A 20177-nucleotide genomic window follows, 5' to 3' on the forward strand; every position below is an offset into this window, starting at 1 on the left:
CCCGAGAGGCCGCGCGCGGCGGAAGTAGGAGCTGTCTACGTTTCGGGAAGGGAAATTGGTCCGGCGGCTGTAAGCTCGGCTGCCTGGCCGAGGTGGCTGGCTCGTGTGCAGCCGGTGGAGGCCGCCGCGGGGCTCCCGGTGAGTCCTGAGGGGCGCTGCGTCCGCCGCGGCTCTGGCTCGCCCGCTGCCTTATCCTCCGACGGCCCTCGGCCCTGGAGTGAGACAGTGGGCCCGCTGCTGGGCCAGAGGGGCGTGGTGGGGGTGGGGTGGCGGGATAACACCTGGGACCCTCAGCTAGAGTTGAATATCGGAGAAACTGCGAGTAATGTTTACTTTGAGACTACCCCAGGCAGTGTTTCGGATGTACTTACCCTGCAAAGCGCTCCTACCCTGCGTCCGGGGTGGCGGGCGCGGCTGAGCCTGGCGGGGCGCGGCCTGCGGCTGGAGACCCCGCCGCCGGGGCGTGGGGGCCGGGCGGTGACTGCGCTCACCTGGTTTCGGAGTGGTTCGACCGGTCTCCCACGGTGTCGTTTCCCCTGCTGACCTATTCATGGAGCAAAACACTGAATTTTAGTTTTGCTTTATTTTTATATCACCTTCTAGTGAGCGAGTTGCCTGCTGGGAATGCTTTGATGGACCACCGGTGTGATTAGGTCGTTTACTTCTTAAAGGCTTGGTGTTTAAGAGCACGGGATTGAGAGGCGGAATTTGAATTTGAGTCTCTCTCTCTCTCTCTTATTCAAATTTGAGTCAATCAGTCTGTCTTTGTCTCTCTTTGTCAGGACTGTCTGAGGATTGAGGTATGGTCCCTGTATAGGTGTTAATGGTGTGGTGCTGCCCTTGACCACTGTCACCACTGACTTTTCTCAAGGAATGGGGCGGAAATGTCAGGTGACCTCCTTCCTATATGGAAAGGAGTTCTGGTAGCCAACACTTTCTTTATATTACTAGTAAAAGACTTTTTCCCCCCCATAGGAAGATGTTACCAAGTACTTCAGTGAGTTCCCCACTGCAGGGGAATGGAGCGTTGAATTCCAGGGATGCAGCAAGACACACGGCGGGAGCAAAGCGCTACAAATACCTGAGAAGGCTTTTTCGTTTTCGGCAAATGGACTTTGAGTTTGCTGCCTGGCAGATGCTCTACCTGTTCACTTCCCCGCAGAGGGTTTATAGAAACTTTCATTATCGAAAGCAGACAAAGGATCAGTGGGCTAGAGATGACCCAGCTTTTTTGGTCCTATTAAGTATCTGGCTGTGTGGTAAGTGTTAGTTGATCTGCAGTAGTTGAAAAACAAATTGTTTGATCGGATTTGTCATTTGGGGACTCTTGTTATAAACTGTTGTGGGTCAGAATTTGGGGATATTTAAAGCTGTTCCTCTTTTCTGAAGCCTCACAAATCTCACAGGAAAGAAGGCTGTATTCTTCCTGGTTCTAAACAGCCCGAGCAGTTGCCAGAGTAAACTGTTACCTTGGAACATTAAAAAGCAGAGGGACAGAGTCACCCCATGTCTTGTAATTACTGTGATAAATACATCGATACCCAAATGCAAACTTGCTGTGAAAAGGAATGTAAAGATTGGAAATTGCTTTTCATAATCAGGGAAATCCAGAGGGAGAGTTCTAAAAGTACTGATAGGAACTTGAGAAAAACTACTTTCAAGTTCTCCAGTAGTATATAGCAAAAGCCTTTAGGGTGTTGAAGTGTGCAGATTTTTACCTTTAATTGAAAAGCTGGGCCACCCTAGTGAACCACAGACAGACAGGGGCCTCCTTGGTAATCTTGAGATATCTCAGTGGCCCTTCTGTGTTCCAAGTTAGTGTGCATTTCTTAATCACATAGAATAGATCTTGGGAGCGTTGTTTACATGTCTCTCCCCCATTGGACTGAGGGGATCTGGAGGGAGAGACTGTCCCCAATATCCCCAGAACCTTGCAAAGTGCCTGAACAAATCTTGTAAATCTTTCTTTCAGTGTCCACTGTAGGATTTGGCTTTGTGCTGGACATGGGATTTTTTAAGATGATAAAGCTTCTCCTTTGGGTTGTATTCATAGATTGTGTGGGCGTTGGTCTTCTCATCTCAACTCTGATGTGGTAAGTACCATACCTTTGGTTCTTCACATACTGCTGTAGGGCCTCCTTTGGGACTTACTTCACAGATACAGTAGTTGATGGAAATTGAAACAAGATAGGTGAACTGAGAGCATCCATTTTGACTGACAGGATTGGTGTAACTTGCCCTCTTGGGTCTACCCCATGTAAGAAAATACTCTAAAGTATGGTCTGTATTGTCAAAGTGCATGCAGCAAATAAGGGAAATGAAATGATTGTATCCTACTGACAAAATCCCTGATTTTGCAAAAATATCATACAGTTAGCCAATTCTGCTTAAGTTGTCTGTATGCTGGCTCATTTTTCTGCTTCATTTGTCAGTTGGTCACCACTAAATGTATGAGATCTAGAAGGTTATGTCATGGAATCTTACTCTGAGTTTTTCGTATTAAATGTAGCACACTTGAAAATAATTTTTTTCATTAAACTTCTGGTTCCTTCCTGGTGAAGGAGAAAGACACATACATAGAGGTTTTATTAAAAGGGTTCTCAGTCTGACTTTGTCTAGGTTTAGTTTCAAACAACAGTGTACTGAGTGTAAATCTGGTGTTTGGTTTTTCATTATTCTAACCAATACAGGGCTCCTATGTGGTTGGCATGCTGAATGATGAGAATGGATGTGGTGGGTGAGCTTAGATGGCCTGTGGTTGAGTAGGCCTGGTAGTCAGTGTATATCAGAGAAAACACTATGGAGCATTTTAGTCACAGAGACACTTGGGTTCAAATGCCAGTTCAGTCATTTACTGTATAACTCTTAGTCCCAGACTTCTCTTTTGTAAAATGGAATTATCTATTTTGCAAGGTATTTGAGAAGCTTGTGGTAGGAAAAGCACCTGGCATATAGTAAGTGCTCAATAAACGGTAGCTATTAATATTTTTAACAAAATTCTGAGACTATATAATCTGTGAAGATACCAACCTTTTATTTTCCTTTATAACTTCTTTCTAGTACAGTACAGGTTTTGTATATGCTAGTCAATAAATTGTTAATCTAAAATTCTAAAATCTGGCTTAAAAGTAATACTGCTAATGTACATCACTTATTTATTGTCAAAATATCCATGAAAAACATGGTATATGGAAAAACTTCAATAAATACGGCTTTCAGAGGAATAGTTTAGTTTGTAGCAAGCATTCTGCATGAATGCACTGACTCTGGAGGGCCTCAGAAACCAAGTCATCCTGGAGTTTAGTACCTCTGGTATGACTCTGTATGATAGTGTAAGTTAAATTGAAAAGGACTCAGTATGGTCCTAGCTGGTTTAGCTCAGTGGTTAGAGTGTCAGCCTGCAGACTAGAGGGTCCTGGGTTCGATTCCAGCCAAGGGCATGTACCTTGGTTGCAGGCTGGATCCCTGGCCCCAGTTGGGGTGCGTGTGGGAGGCAACCAATCAGTGTGGCTCTCACATCGATGTTTCTCTCTTCCTCCCTCCCACTCTCTCTGAAAAGCAATGGAAAGGATATCCTCGGGTGAGGATTAAAAAAAAAGGACTCATGTTTTTGAGAACCTACGTTGTCTTGTGAATGGTGTAAGGAGCTAAAAATAAGAAATGATGACATATGATTGTGGTCATCCCAGAGGCACCACAGGAACCAGCATAAGGAGGTGTTTGGGGGATTGATGATTTCTAGTACCAACTTCAAAGAAATAGAAATGTGGGCAGTACACTAGGTCTGAGAGTATAGGGTGACACTGAGTACCTGATGAAGATACATCATCTGCAAATAATGAGTTTTGCTTCTTCCTTGCCAATTTGGATGTCTTTTATTTATTCTTTTTGTTTGATTGTTGTGGCTGGGACTTCTAGTACCATGTTGAATATGAGTGGTGAAAGCGGACTTAAGAGGGAAACGCTTTTAGTTTTTGCCTATCAAGTATGATGGTGTCCATGGGTTAGCCATATATGGCCTTTAGTATGTTGAGGTATGTTCCCTCTGTTCCCACTTTGCTAAGAGTTTTTATCATAAACAAGTCCTGGATTTTGCCAAATTATTTTTCTGAATTTATTGATATGATCATGTGATTTTTATCCTTTATTTTGTTTATGTGGTATATCATGTTAAATGATTTGTGGATATTGAACCAGCCTTCCATCTTGGGAATAAATCCCCATTGATCATGGTGTATAATCTTTTTAATGTATTGCTGAATTCAGTTTGCTAATATTTTATTCAGGATTTTTGTATCTGTGTATAATTTTTTTTTTGTAATGTCTTTGTCTGGTTTGGGTATCAAGACAATGCTGGCTTTATAAAATGAGCTTGGGAGCCTTCTTTCCTCTCCAATTTCTTGGAATAGTTTGAGAAGGATGGGTATTAATTCTTTGAATGTTTGGTAAAATTCACCTGTGAAGCCATCTGGTCTAGTGCTTTTGTTTATTGGGAGTTTTTTGATTACTGATTCAATTCCGTTAGTTGCTCTGTTCACATTTTCTGGTTCTTCTTGACTCAGCGTTTGAAGATTGTGTGTTTCTAAGAATTTATCCATTTCTTCCAGGTTGTCCAGTTTGTTGGCATATAATTGTTTGTACTATTTCCTTATAATCCTTTGTATTTTTGTGGTGTTGGGTGTCACTTATCTTTCACTTTTTATTTTATTTGGATCCTCTCTTTTCCTTTTTTCTGTTAATTAAATTTATTGGGGTGGCATTGCTCAGTAAGATTAATAATTTTCAAGTGTATATTTCTGTGATACGTGATACATGATCTGTATATTGCATTGTATTGTATGCCCACCATCCAAAGTCAAATTATCTTCTGTCATCACATGTTTGGGCCGCTTTACCTTTTACTATCCCTCCACCCCGCTTCCGCTCTGGTAACCACCATACTGTTGTCTGTGTATATGAGTTTTTGTTTATTTTTCTTATTTGTTCAGTTGTTAATTTCAGTTTTTATATCCCACATATATGTGAACTCATATGGTTCTTTTTCTGACTGACTTATTTCACTTAGCATATTCTCAAGATCCATCCATGTTGTTGCCAGTGGCAGTATTTCATACTTTCTTTTGGCTGAGTAGTGTTCCATTATATATATGTAACACATCTTCTTTATCCATTCATCTGTGTATGACACTTTAGTTGTTTCCATGTCTTGGCCACCATCAGTAATGCCTAACGAACATAGGGGTGCATATATCTTTGCAAATAAATGTTTTCAAATTTTTCGGATACCCAGAAGAGGAATTTCTGGGTCATATGGTAACTCTATTCTTAATTTTTTGAGGAACTGCCAGACTGCTTTCCATAGTGACGGTACTAGTCTACATTCCCACTACCCCATTGAATGAGGGTTCCTTTTTCTCCACAACCTTTCCAACACTTGTCATTACTTGTCTTGTTGATAATACCCATTCTAACAGGCGTGAGTTGATATCTCATTTTAGTTTTGATTTGCATTTTCCTAATAGCTAATGAAGTTGAGCATCTTTTTATATGTCTATTGGCTGTTTTTATGTCTTATTGAGAAAAATGTCTGTTCAGGTCCTTGTCCATTTTTTAATTGGATTGCTCACTTGTTTGGTGTTGAGTTGTTTATATATTTTGGATACTAACTCCTTGTCAGAGCTGTTGTTTGCAAATGTCTTCTCCCATTCAGTTGGTTGCCTTTTTGTTTTTGTTGGCCGTTTCTTTTGTTGTGCAGAAACTTTTTAGTGTGATACAGTTCCATTCATTCATTCATTCATTTATTTTATATTTTTAAATTTTATTTTTGTTTAGAATATTATAGATGTCCCTTTTTCTCCCCCAATGACCTGTTCCACCCCGTCCCATCCCCCTCCCCAGTCCCTCTCCCCATCATTATCCGTGTCCTTGGGTTGTGCCCTTTCATTTATTTTTGCCTTTGGGATCAAATTCATAAAATCTTCTCCAAGACCAAGTCCATCAGTTTAGTACCTATGTTTTTTTTCTATGTAATTTATTGTTTTAGATCTTATATTTAAATCTTAGATCCATTTTGAGTTAGTTTTTGTTCATGGGGACAAACTGAAGTCCAGTTGCATTCTTTTGCATGTGGCTTTCCAATTTTCCTCTTTTATTCTTGATGACTCTGGCTGAAGGTTTTTCTGTTATATTTATCTTTTTCTTTTTTTAAATATGTTTTTATTGACTCTTTTTTTGAAGAAAGGGAGAGGGAGAGAGAGAAAGAACCATTAATGAGAGAGAAACATTGATTGGCTGCTTCCTGCATGCCCTCCCTGTACTGGGGATCAAACTTGCAACCTATGCATGTGCCCTGACAGGGCATTTCTTTTCTTTTTTTCTTTTACACTCTATTTCATTTATTTCCTCTCAGATCTTTATTATTTCCTTACTTACTTTTCTTAGTTCCTTTTGGTATAAGGGTAGCTTGTTTGAGATTTTTCTTGTTTCTTGAAGTAGGCCTTTATTGCTATGAATTTCCCTTTTGGAGCTGCTTTTGCTGTGTCCCATAGATTTGGGACATTTTTTTGTTTTTTCATTTTTTTTTGTCTCAAGGTTTCTTTTGATTTCTTCCTTGATCTTGTTAACCCATTTATTGTTTAGTGCCATGTTATTTAGCCTCCATGGGTTTGTGTGTGTTTCCAGTTTTCTTCTTGCAATTGATTTCTAGTTTATTGTGATCAGAAAAGATGCCTGATATGATTTCAGTCTTCTTAAATTTATTGAGATTTATTTTGTGGCCCAACATGTGGTCTGTTGTGGAAAATGTTCAGTGTACACTTGAAATAATGTATATTCTGCTGCTTTTGGGTGAAATGTGCTAAAAATATCAATTAAGTCCATCTGGTCTAAAGTGTCTTTTAAGGCCACTAATTTTTTTTTTCTTTTTGTCTTGTTTTTATTCCTTTCAATATCATTAATTTTGTCCCCCCCTCTTCCTCCCTTCCTCCCTCCCTCCCTCCCTTCCTTCCTTCCTCTCTCTTTCCCTTCCTTCCTTCCTTCCTTCCTTCCTTCCTTCCTTCCTTCCTTCCTTCCTTCCTTCCTTCCTTCCTTCCTTCCTCTCTCTCTCTCTCTCTTTCTTTCTCTTTCTTTCCTTCTTTCTTTCTTTTCTTTCTTTCTTTCTTTCTTTCTTTCTTTCTTTCTTTCTTTCTTTCTTTCTTTCTTTCTCTCTCTCTCTCTCTCTCTCTTTCTCTCTTTCTTTCTCTCTCTCTCTCTCTCTCTTCCTTTCTGCCTTCCTTTCTTCCTTCCTTTCTTCCTTTCTCTTTCTTTCTTTCTCTCTCTCTCTCTCTTTCTCCCTCTCTTTTTCTCTCTTTCTTTCTTCTTTCTTTCCCTTCCCTCCCTCCTCACCCGAGGATATTTTTTACATTGTATTTCAGAGAGAGTGGAAGGGAGAAAGAGAAAAAAACATCGATGTGAGAGAGACACATCAGTTGGTTGCCTCCCACTCACATCCCAACCAGGGCTGGAGATTGAGCTTGCAACTGAGGTGTGTGCCTTTGGCCAGAATCAAACCCAGGGGTCAGTCTGCAGGCTGACCACTGAGCCAAACCAGCTAGGGCTCAGTGTCATTTTCACACAGGCTTTTCCTTTTTTTCTTTCTACTTCCTTTGGATATAACCTTCATTCTCCTAAACTTTAAAATATATATATATTTTTATTGATACATGTCTCCCATTCCTGCTCTTCCTTTACTCCTCTCCACCTAGCCCCTACCACACCCCAGGCATTCACCATGTTCATAGCAGCATTATTTATGATAGTTAAAATTTAAAACCCAGATACCCGTCAGTAGATGAGTGGATAATAAAGCCATGGTACATTTACACAGTGCAATACCATGAAGCTGTAAAAAAGAAGGATCTCTTACCCTTTGAGACAGCATAGATGGACCTGGAGATTATTATGCTAAGTGAAATTAGACTGTCAGAGAAAGAAAAATATTACATGATCTAATTTATTTGTGGAATCTAATGAACAGAATAAACTGACCAATAAAATAGGTCCAGAGGCATGGAGGCACAGAACAGACTGACAAATGTCAGAGGGGAAGGAAGGGGGCAGGGATGGGAAGAGATTAACCAAACAATTTACATACTTATATGCATATCCTATGACACAGACAGTAGTGTGGTGAATGCCTGGGGTGTGGTAGGGGCTGGCTGGAGGGGGAATGGGATATATTCCTGGGAAGTGAGATCGCTAGGTCAAGTGGCAGTTCCATTTTTAATTTTTTGAGGAACCTCCATACTGTTTTCCACAAGTTGCACCAGTCTGCATTCCCACCAGCAGTGCACTAGGGTTCCCTTTTGTCCACATCCTCACCAGCACTTGTTGGCTTATTGATGGCAGCTGTTCTGACAGGTGTGAGGTGATAACCTCATTGTAGTTTTAATTTGCATCAATCTTGTTTATCTTTTCAAAGAACCAGCTCTTCATTTCATTGATCTTTTGTATTGTTTTTTTTTAGTCTCAATGTCATTTATTTCTGTTCTGATCTTTATTTCCTTCTGCTTTCTCTAGGCTTTTCTTGTTGTTCTCTGTGTAATTCTTTAAGTTGTTGGATTAGATAGTCTATTAGAAATTTTTCTTGTTTTTTGAGGAGGCCTATAGTGCAATGAACTTCCCTGTCAGGACTGTTTTTGCCGTGTCCCATAGATTTTGGGTTGTTGTGTATTTATTTTCATTTCTTCCCATGAAGTTTTTGATTTCTTCCTTTATCTCATTGGTAACCCATTCATTGTTTAATAACATGCTATTTAGCCTCCATGTGTTTGAATGTTTTTTGAGTGCTTTTATTGTAGTTGATTTCTAATTCCATGCCATTGTGATCCAAAAAGATGCTTGATGTAATTTCAAATCTTCTTGAACTACTATAGATTTGTTGTATGTCCTAACATGTGGTCTATCTTTGAGAATGTCCCCCCATGTGCACTTGAGAAGAATGTATGTTCTGTAGCATTGGGGTGGAATGTTCTGTAAATGTCAGTTAATTCCATCGTATCTAGTGTGTCATTTAGGATCACTGTTTCCTTGTTGATTTTTTTTGTCTGGAAGATCTATCCAGTGAAGTCAGTGGGGTGTTAAAGTCCCCTGCTATGGTTGTATTGCTGTAAATTTCTCCCTCAAAGTTCTTAAGAAATTTTTTTTTTTTAATATACTTGGGTGCTCCTATATTGGGTACATACATGTTTACCAGGGTTATATCCTCTTGTATTGATCCCTTTAGTATTATGTAGTGACCTTCTTTGTCTCTTGTTGTGGCCGTCATTTTGAAGTATATTTTGTCAGATATGAGTATTGCTATTCCAGCTTTTTTTTTCGTTACCATTTTTTTCTGTACCTTCACTCTCATCCGGTGTGAGTTTTTTGTTCTGAGGTAGGTCTTTTGTATACAGCATATATATGGGTCATGTTTTCTTATCCATTCAGCTACCCTATGTCTTTTGATTTGAGCATTTAAGCTATTTACATTTAAAGTTGTTATTGTTAGGTACTTATTTATTGCCATTTTTATTCTTTATGGCTGTGTTTCTATTATTATTCTTACACCATTACCTGCAGCATTTCTTTCATTGCTGGTTTGGTGGTGATAAACTCCTTTAGCCTTTTTTGTCTTGGAAGCTCTTTTTTCAACTTCAGTTTTAAATGATAGCCTTGCCGAATAGAGTAATCTTGGATTCAGGCCCTTGCTTTTTATTACTTTGAATACTTCATGTCACTCCCTTCTGGCCTGAAATGTTACTATTGAGAATCAGTTGACAGTCTAATGGGAACTCCCTCGTGGGTAACTTTTTGTCTTTCTTGCTGCCTTTAAGGTTCTTTCTTTGTTTTTGGCATTTGCCATTTTAATTATGATGTGCCTCGGTGTGGATCTCTTTGGGTTCATCTTAATTGGTACTCTCTGTGACTCCTGAACTTGGCTTTTTTCTTCACCAAGTCAGAGACGTTTTCTGTCATTATTTCTTCAAACAGGTTCCCTGTTCCTTGCTCCCATTCTTTTCCTTTTAGTACCTGTGTGGTGTGAATGTTGTTACATTTCATGTTGTCCAAAGTTCCCTTAAGCTATCCATCTGCTTTTTAATTCTTTTATTTTATGCCCTCATTGGGTGTTTATTTCTACCTTGTCTTCCCAGTCACTAATTCAGTCCTCTGCTTTATCCAGTCTACTTTTAATTCCTTTCAGTGTAATCTTGATGTTAGATACAGTATTGTTCATTTACAACTGGTTCTTGTTCGTGGTTTTCTATTTCCTTTTTCATGCTGTCATAGTTCCCACTAAGTTTCATGTAATTCTAAGTTCCTTGAGCATTTTTATAACCATTATTTTGAACTCTATGTTTGATAAGTTGCTTGTCTCCATTTCATTATTTCTGGTCTCTTGTTACAGCTTTTGTTTTAAACTTTGTTTTGTCTGATATAGATATTGCTATCGCAACTCTTTTTGCTTGTTTCCATTTGCATAAAATACCTTTGTCACCCTTTTTAGTTTCAGTGCGTGCATGTGTGTTGATCTGGAGTGGGTCTCTTGTAGGCAAGCATATGCACAGGTCTAATTTTCTTAATCCATTCAGCCACCCTATGTCTTTTGATTGGAGCATTTAGTTTGTTTACATTGAAAATAATTTGATAGGTATGCCATTATTGCCATTTTATCAGTTTTCTGGTTGTTTTTAGTTTTTCTCTGTTCCTTTCATACTTTCTTGCTCTTCTCTTGTATGTTGATGATTTTCTGTAGTGTTGTGTTTGGAATCCTTTCTCCTTATTTTGTGCACATCTGATTTTGTGCACATCTCTTGTAGATTTTTTGGTTTGTTTTTCACCATGTGCTTCTATATACCAATAGAAGGACTGTTTATACGAGTCTGTTTCAAGTTGGTGGTCACTTAATTTAGAACACAATTTTTAGTCGCCCCCCTCCCCTCATTTTGTTTGTGTATATCCCTTAATTTATTATTGTAATTTCTACTTTTGTCTTTTAACCTTTGTACTAGCTTGGTTGATCCAGTTTTTGCTAAGTGTTGGCCTTTTTCAGTGAGATTTTTTTTCTTTCCTATATATTTTTTATTCATACTTTATCTTTTCTAGTTAAAGAAGGCCCCTTTAACGTTTCTTGTAAGTCTGGTATTGTGAGGAACTCATTCAGTCTTTCTTGTCTGGGACACTTTATTTCTTCTTCAATTCTAAATGATATCCTGCTGATTAAGAGTAGTAATCTTGTTGTAGGTTTTGGTCTTTCATCACTTGAAATATTTTGTGCCAATCCCTTTTGGCCTGCAGAGTTTGTGTTAAGATATTAGCTGACAGTCTTATGGTGAAGGGTGCCCTTATATATAACTGACTGCTTTTCTCTGATATATTTAAGATTTTCTTTTTTAACCTGTAGCATTTTAATTATGATGTGTCTTGGTGTGGTCCTCTTTGGGTTTATCTTGTTGGGGACACACTGCACTTCCTGGACTTGTATGTATATTTCCTTTGCCAGGTTAGGGAAGTTTTCCATTATTATTTCTTCAAATAGGTTTCCAGTCCATATTTTTCTGTCTTCTTCTGGAACCCTTATGGTGCAAATATTGGTAGGCTTGATGTTGTCCCAGAGAGCCCTTAAACTATCATTTTTTAAAATTCTTTTTTCTTTTTTGCTATTCTGATTGGGTGTTTTTTTACTACCTTGTCTTCCACATCACTGATTCGATCCTCTGCTTCATCTAACCTGATGTTGATTCCTTCTAGTCTGTTCTTCCCTGCAGTTATTGTATTCTTCAGTTCTGATTAGCTCTTGTTTCTGTTTTCCATCTCCTTATGTTTTTGTATCTTTTTGAAGTTTTTCCTGAGTTCATCTGTTCTTTCAAGTTCATTGCATACTGTTATATGCAGTGTTTTGAACTCTGCATCTGGTAAATTGACATCATTTTGTTTAGTTCTTCTGGAGTTTTGCCTGCTCTTTTATTTGGGACAGGTTTGTTTGTCTCCTCATTTGGCTGACCTCTGTGTTTGTAACTATGTTTTAGGTAGATATGCTGTGTGTCCTGGTCTTGACAGAGTAGCCTTATGCCCAAAGTGCCCTGTGGGGCACAGTGACAGTCTTTCTGGTCACCTGAGCCAGTTGCTCCAGGGGTTTTCCCTGTGTGGGTTGTGTGTGCCCTCCTGTTGTAGTTGTGCCTTGATTGCTGCAGGCAAGTCATTTGGTGGTGTTTACTCTCTGGCTGACTGGCTGTGAGGGCTGGATGTAACTACAGCAGACTAATTGCTGACCCCCACAGATCGGTTGTTGCTTTAGCATGGCTGTGGTGCCAGCTGAAGCTGCCCTTTGGGTACACCATTTGTGGAACTGATTGGGTGGTGCTCTGGTGTGGCATAAAGCCATCCACTAGGTTTGTTGAGGCTGGAGCCTCTTGAGAGGGACTCTGGTGCAGGCCAAGGTGAGCCACCACTTATGCTAGGCTTGATGCCTCTTGGTAAAAACTGTAAAGTGATCTGCGGTTGCTTGTACTGGGCTTGGAGGTGTCTGGGAGAGGCTGTACTGCAAACCGAGGCTGCCTGCCTTTTGTGCCATGATTGGGACACTTTACTGTGCCCTACTGATGCAAGCTGAGATCAGCTGCCACTTGTGCTTGGCTTATGGCCTCTTAGTTGGAACTACATTACAGGCTAAGTCTGGTTTCCACCTATGCCAGGCTTGGGGCCATCTGATGGGAATTAGAATGCAAGTCGAGATTGGTTTCTGTTGGTACTAGGCTTGGGGCCGCTTGTGAAGAGCTACAATGCATGCTGAGGACCCGGCTGCTGCTTATACAGGGTTTGCGGAACTTTGGGAAAGTCTGCAGGGCAAGCCTAGGACAGCCACCACTTGTGTGAGGTTTGCAGATTGTGAGGAAAGTCTGCAGTGCAAGCCAGGGCAGGCTGCTTATGTGGAGGAGCTGTCTGAAGAGGCAAGGGCCCTGTGAGCAACTTGGGTGGGGTCTTAGGATGATCAGGGCAGAGGGAAAATATTAGTTTTATGGAGAGCACAGATTTGGTGCCCACATACACAGGGCTGGATGGGTGGGAAGAGAGATAACCAAGGAACAATGGTGTCTGCCAGCACATCCGTCCTTAGTGAGAGTTGTCCTGACCCCTGCCCCCCCAGCCCTCACCCTCAAGTTAGTTCATTCATCTCTTCCTAGTATGTGTCTGGCACTGTTCGCGTTGTGGCCACTGTACTAGCTTAAAGAGTAAGTTTGTGAGCGAGTCTATGTGTGTTCCCTTTAAGAGCAGCGCCTTTGTCTCTAGCAGCCCCTTGTCTTTGGACACTATCCCAGCTGGTTTGCACAGCCAGATATGGGAAGTCCCGTGTGGGGCTGTGACACCTCGTCCCTCTGGGTGGACCTCCGTAGCCAACATATCCCTCCCATTTCGTAAATCCACACCATGGGTGCAGGACCTGCCATGTCCAAGTATCCACCCCTCCTACAGTCTTGATGTGGCTGCTTCTCTGTATCTTTGATTATAACAGTATGTTCAGCTAGACTTCAAGAGGTTCTCAGTGGTTCTATAATTTAGTTGTAATTTTGGTGTGATCTTGAGAGGAGTCAAGCTCAGAGTTGACCTACTTTGCCACCTTGACCAGAGTTCTCTTTCTCTGTTTTATTTTTTTCTATTTGCTAGTGCAATTGGGTGATTCCACTTTGTCTTCCAGCTCAAAGACTTGTTCTTCTGCATCAACTAATCTGCTCTTGGTTCCCTCTAGTGTATTTTTCATTTCAGTTATTGTTCAATTCTGATTGGTTTTATTTTATATTTTCTTTTTGCTGCTGTTCTGAGTTCATCTATTCTTCCAAGTTTTGGGGGCATCCTTATCAGTGTTTGATGTCTTTATCTAGTAGACTGCTTTTTCCTGTTTTTCTGGGGTCTTATCTTGATCTTTTGTTTAAAACATATTTTTTGGTCTCATTTTGGTTCTTTCTCGGTGTTTGTTTCTATGAATTAGGCAAAACAGCAACCTCTCCCAGTGTTGCAGGAGTAGCCTTGTGTAGGAGCTTCCCCTTTGTAAACTGCATGGTTGGTGTCTTTGGCGGGGCAGCTGGAGTTGGAGCGTGCGTGTGCTGTAGGGAGACTCAGGGTCAATCTGCACCAGGGTTGTCTTGGCCAACTGGTTGGAGTTGGAGCGGGTACAGTCTACAGGGAGTCCCAGGGGCAAGCTATTTGGGGCTGCCTTGGCAGATGAGCTGGGGCTACATACAGTTGGAGCCAGCTCAGGCCACAGGGGTCCTGGGGTCCAGCCTCCCTGGGGCCATGTTGGCTGGCTGGCTGGCTGGCTGGCTGGAGCTGTAGTTAGACGGTCTAGGGCTGTGGAGAGTCCCAGGGGCAAGCCGCACCGGGGCCTGGAGCTTTAGTTGTAGTGGGTGCTTGCCTCAGGGAGACCCAGGGGCAGTCCTCGCTAGGAGTACCTTGGCAGGCCGGTTGGGGCTGTAGCTGGCGTGGTCTGTGGAAGTCCCAGGGACAAGCCATATATAACGGAGTGGGAGCTGTAGTTAGAGCATGTGAGAGCCTTGGGAAGTTACAGGGACAAACTGTGCTGGAGTCACCTTTGCAGGCCAGCTGGAAACGCTGTAGTTGGGGAAGGCCGCTGGGAGACCTAGGGACAAGCCAAGGAGATGGTGTGGGACTGACAGCGTTGGCTGCCTTGCTAGAGTGTTTGGATCATGGTCCTGCCCATGTGATCGAGGGGGAGGGCACCAGTTGGTGCTCTGTGGTGTCTCTGACACTGGAGAGAGTTCCCACAGTTCCCCTCCTTTTTGGCAGATAGTGTGCCTTTTAAATCAGCTTTTTCACCATGTCCCAGGGCAGGTGTCTGCATGTGGGCCCTTCAGGAAAACCCTCCCTACTGCAGGTTGTTGTTGGGGGTGAGGTTCCCTCAGTATCAGTACCATGTCTCTCTCTCCTGTTTGTGTGGTCTCTCTCTCATTTGTTGTGCAGAAGCTGTTCGGTCAGCCCTCAGTTCTTCCTCAGGGGGAATTGCTCTGTGGGTGTAAATTCGATGTGTTCGTGGAGGTGAGTTTAAGGTGTTACTATGCCCCATCTTGTACCAGAAACCGATATTTTACTTTTCATTCATTCATAATTTAACTAGTGTGCCATACTGTGGAACGGTGGCTGTTCCTATGGCTAGATACATCACTGGCCACTCTTTTCTTACTAGTTCCTCCTGGTTCTCTGGCCTTGGACCTGGTCTCAGTCTACATTCTGTAGGTGACCTCATTCCGGCCCTTGGCTTTAAATACAGTGTCACACTGATGAGTTTATATCTTGTTTGACCCTCTTCCCTAAGCTTTGGGCTTTATGTATTTCTTAGTCCATTCTAATAGGCATCTTCCGCATAACAGGTCCAAGTCCAAACTCCTGCACTCTCCTTCCTGCCCCCGAACCATTCTCTCAGCAGCCATTCCTACCTCAGTCAATGGCAGCTCGATCTTCCACATGTTTAAGGCAGAAATAAGTCATCGTTGGCTTTTCCCCTCATACTCCACATCCGGTACTTCAAATCCTATTGGTGCTGCCATGTAACTGGAGTATTATCCCACATGGCCCACCTCTGCTGCTGGCACTGTTCATCCCTCTCGCAGTAGCCTCTCAACTTCCCCTCTTGTCCCTGTAGTCTATTCTCAGGGCAGCCAGAGGAACCTGGCCAAAACAGTAAGTCCCTTCTGGGAAATCTGTGATCTCTTATTTCACCAAGAGTAAAATACAGAGGTCTTAAAATGGCCACAGACTCTGTAAGATCCGGCTCCCTGTTTCTTTTCTGATTTCATTTTCTGCTACTCTGCTCATTTATTCCTGGCACACTGGTCTCCTCACCCACTCCTCAGACATGCCAGGTGTCCTGCCAGCCACCCCTTCTGTATTCCACCATCTCCTCCACCTCTGCATTGGCCTCCCTACTGCCTGGAATGCTCTGTCCCGGGTGATTCCTGTCACTGCCCTTGGGTCTTCACCCAGATGTTACTTTCTCATGACCATCATAGCTAACATTGCATTTCAACTCTGTATTCTCTATCCTTCTTCACTTTTTCTTTCTTTCCCTGCCAAGGACATGTTTTCATTGATTTTGAGGGAGAGAGAGAAATGTCAGTTGCCTACTGTACACACCCCGACTGGGGATCGAATCTGCAACCTGGGTATGTAATCTGATCAGGAATCAAACCCTGCAACCTTCTGGTGTAGGGGATAATGCTCCAACCAATTGAGCCACCCAGCCAGGGCTACTGGTTTTTTCCTGTTTTTTTCTATAATACCATCTGACATATTTATATTCTATTGTCAGTCTACTCCCTCTAGATTGAAGGCAGGGATTTTTTTTTTTTAATCCCCACCTGAGGGTATTTTTTCCATTGCTTTTTCAGAAAGAGTGGAAGGAAGAGAGTGGTGGCGGGGGGAGAGAGAGGAACATCAACGTGAGAGACACACGACACATAGATTGGTTGTCTCCCACATGCCGCCCGACCTGGGCCGGGGATCGAGCCTACAAGTGAGGTACATGCCGTTGGCCAGAATCGAACCCCAAGCCCTCAGTCCATGGACTGACGGCTCTAACCACTGATCAACCAGCTAGAGTGAAGGCAGGGATTTGTGTTTTGTTTATTGCTGTATTCCCACTATATGAAATAACACTTGGTACATAGAAGGCAGTCAGTAAACACTGTTAGAATTTTTATTGTATTGTGAAAGAAATTCTAATTTTGCTCTTCAGGTTTATCTCTAACAAGTACTTAGTGAAGCGGCAGAGCAGGGACTATGATGTGGAGTGGGGCTATGCCTTCGACGTGCATTTGAACGCGTTTTACCCTCTCCTAGTCATTCTGCATTTCATCCAGCTTTTGTTCATCAACCGTAAGTAGCAGTTCTCAAAATATTTTCAAAAGGTCTTCATTGTATGCAATGAAAAGAGAGTAACACTCTGAATTGTTGTCTCTTTGTGGCAGATGTCATCCTGACAGACACATTTATTGGATATTTGGTTGGAAATACCTTGTGGTTGATTGCTATTGGTTATTACATCTATATAACCTTCCTGGGATACAGTGGTAAGTAATTAATTTTTTTGGTTGACTGAAAACATAAAAGGGGAAAGTTGTAGCAGTAATATAGTTAGCTTACTTTTATTGAGCCCTTGTAGGCACTGTCCCAAGTGTTTGATATTTTTTCAGTTTATCTTCCTAATTATATAATACAGGTTTACTTACCCCATTTTTCAAATGAGGAAACGAGCACAAAGGCATTAAGTAACATGGTCTGGTCACACATCTCAAAAGTGGCATAGCTGGTAACAAATTTAATCATTTCAAGGAACCACGTAAACCATATTATCTCCATGTTACCCCAAGAACCCGTGACCGGGTTCCTCTTTCTCCAGGCTTTCGGGTTTGAGTCCCCAGTGGTAGGTTAGAGAGAGGAAAGGGTTGGTCAGATGAATGGGCACATAGGCATATGAACTTCAGTGTTTAAAACCTTTGCCTCGCCCGGCCAGCATGGCTCAGTGGTTGAGCATTGACCTATGATACAGAAGGTCGATTCCTGGTCAGGGCACATGCCCAGGTTTTGGGCTCAATCCCCAGTAGGGGGTGTGCAGGAGGCAGCCAATCAATGACTCATCATTGATGTTTCTCTCCCCCTCTCCCTTCCTCTCTCTGAAATCAATATTTTTATTTATTTATTTTTGAACCTTTGCCTCATTTTCCATTTTTATATAATCACTATATGGTCTGTAGATGATCCCAGATTAGGCCCAGCTTCTACTGACCTGATGATATTTTGCAAATTTATTGTTAAATCCTGCTGTCAGTTCATTTTCCTTAATGAGAAACATATTTACGTTATTCTTTAAGAAGTAATCTCCATTAAATAGAGCTAAATTAACCCTAGAGATTTCTCTTATAATTTATTCTTATGTACATTTTTAACCCTTTCTTGTCACTCTGGATGATTAGAACCTTACTGTAAATGCAAACTTGCCCAGAACTGGTCCCACCCCCATGGCTGCTTTGCCAGAGACTTAATCCCCTCAAATTCTAATACCTTGTGTGGGGTATTGGAAGTCCCTTCTCCAGTTCAGGGGAGCTGTGTGGCATGTCATACTGTGATTAGCATGCTGCAGCATTGTGCTTTCTCTGAGTGGGTTTTTGATCCCTCTCCTGGTAACTCCCTGTAGTTCAGCACACACGGGGTAGGAATGAGCAAGAAACAGACATGGCTATTGATATTGGGGACAGATTCTGTTTGAGTTTCAGCTCTTTCCTAAAGCTTGGGATACCAGCTGAGATCTCGCCCTCAGTGGAGCTGTAACGATATCTACATTGGAAAATCAAAGAGCTGGAAGTGGTTTTTTTCCTATAACGTCATCCATCTCTGTTGGTACTTTAAGATGGACTTAGGGTTTCTGAAGCTGTCACAGTTTAAACTCACCACCAGTTCATAATATTTACGGTGTTTGTCCCTTGTTCTCAACCTGTCCTAGTCCTGGATTTGCTTCTCTCTCAGCCTTTGTGCTGAACTAACCCCTCTCCTAGGTTTCTTCACGGCCGTGAGGAAGGAAGCAACCCAGAATAGCAAGATTAGCATGGTTTTGGCTGCATAGCATCATCTCACTGATTGAAAATGCGCGTTCCTCTTTGGCCCCACATGTAGTGAAGAGCTGTCTTTCAGAATGTTCATTTGTTAGTCATGTTTCCTCCTCTAAAAAATGAATTTGGTTTTATTTTCCAGCATTGCCATTTTTGAAAAATACAGTAATCCTCCTCTATCCATTTGCACCTCTCGTTCTGATCTACGGGCTGTCACTAGCACTAGGATGGAACTTCACCCACACACTGTGTTCCTTCTACAAGTACAGAGTGAAATGAAAAAAAAAGTGAGACATCTTAGCTGTTTCAACAGTATTGGGGAAGTGATTTCTTATGAAACTTGTAAGTAAACTCTTATTGTAGATATCTTAAAGGTGTAAATAAAGTTTGTGAATTTGAGGAAATATATGTTAACACTATTGTCAAATACATTCCTTAAAACTAAATGTACATTTCTATAATAAATATTTTTTAAACTAAAGCATGCATTTTATTCATTCTAATATTTGCATGCACAAGGATGATATACAAAATACTGAAGGGATGAGGAAATTAGGTAAAACTTTTTAACATGAATTCTTTTTGAAAGAGCTTCTTTTTGGAGAACATGGTAATCATCATATGCTCCCCCTCCCCCCACTTACTGACAAGGCACTTACTCAGCCTCCATTTCCTAAGGGGCTGTACTTTAAACATTTGCAGAGGGCATATCATCTCAGTGTAACCTTCAGGCCCTAAATATCTTTAACAGCATTTTCTCTACAAAAAGCCAAACCAGCCCAGGCCGGCGTGGCTCAGTGGTTAAGGCGCATGTGGGAGGCAACCAATCAATGTTCTGTCCCCTTGCCCCGGTCCCTTCCAATCTCTCAAATCAATGGAAAAAGAATATCCTTACTCCTTGGGTGAGAATGAAAACGATAAATCAAAGAGTGAAGAGGCCCATGGTGGCTCCTCTTAATTTGGGAGCTCTGTAGTGCACATATATGAGTATCTGCATCACACTGATAACCACTGTCTTAACATCAAAGCTTTTTTCTTTAAGGATTTTCTAAAACCCACATAGAAGATCCACTGCTGTTTTCTAACTGAAAATAGTTCGTGTATAACTGTATCAGTGTTAAAAAAATAAAATAAAGAACTTGCTTTTCATGAAGTCTTACCTATTTTTATTAGAAGGAATCTTGAATTCAGCATGGCTTTTAAACTTCTTTATTTCAAACACACATGAACAGCTGTAGCACAGACAAACAGGGATGCAAGGCACAGTCAACAGGACCAGCTATTAGGTTATAGCAGCAAATTTGAAAATAATCTTCCTTTGAAAATCTAACAGGCACCTAAAACATTACTACAGATATTACCCCTCCAACCATTGAAGACATTGCAAGGAAATCTGTACAATACATTGAGGAGAAAAAAAATTAGTACGACCCGGGGAAGCGACGCCTCAGGCAGCTTCTCCAAGGGGTACTTCCAGAAGCATCCCAGATGCGAACACCACCTTTCCCAAGTGTTCCCAGTGAGAAACACTTCAGTTTCTCATTC

At 41.6% G+C, this 20177-nt stretch overlaps 1 protein-coding gene across 2 annotated transcripts; it reads left to right on the forward strand.

The window, feature by feature from the left end:
* Positions 1-38: 38 nt before the first annotated feature.
* UNC50 (unc-50 inner nuclear membrane RNA binding protein) lies at positions 39-19113 on the forward strand. Of its 2 annotated transcripts, none has more exons than XM_087823714.1 (6): positions 39-138; positions 976-1259; positions 2054-2093; positions 16763-16902; positions 16995-17096; positions 18775-19113. In XM_087823714.1, the coding sequence occupies exons 2-6, from the start codon at positions 980-982 to the stop codon at positions 18909-18911; spliced, it is 699 nt and encodes a 232-aa protein (XP_087679840.1). In that variant the 5' UTR covers positions 39-138; positions 976-979; the 3' UTR covers positions 18912-19113. The 2 variants fall into 2 exon arrangements, with proteins under 2 accessions (XP_087679840.1, XP_087679839.1); XM_087823713.1 differs by having other exon boundaries at positions 121-138; positions 1973-2093.
* Positions 19114-20177: the final 1064 nt, after the last annotated feature.

Source organism: Miniopterus natalensis, chromosome 13 (assembly GCF_054644295.1).
Source record: "Miniopterus natalensis isolate mMinNat1 chromosome 13, mMinNat1.hap1, whole genome shotgun sequence".
Classification (NCBI taxonomy): domain Eukaryota; kingdom Metazoa; phylum Chordata; class Mammalia; order Chiroptera; family Miniopteridae; genus Miniopterus; species Miniopterus natalensis.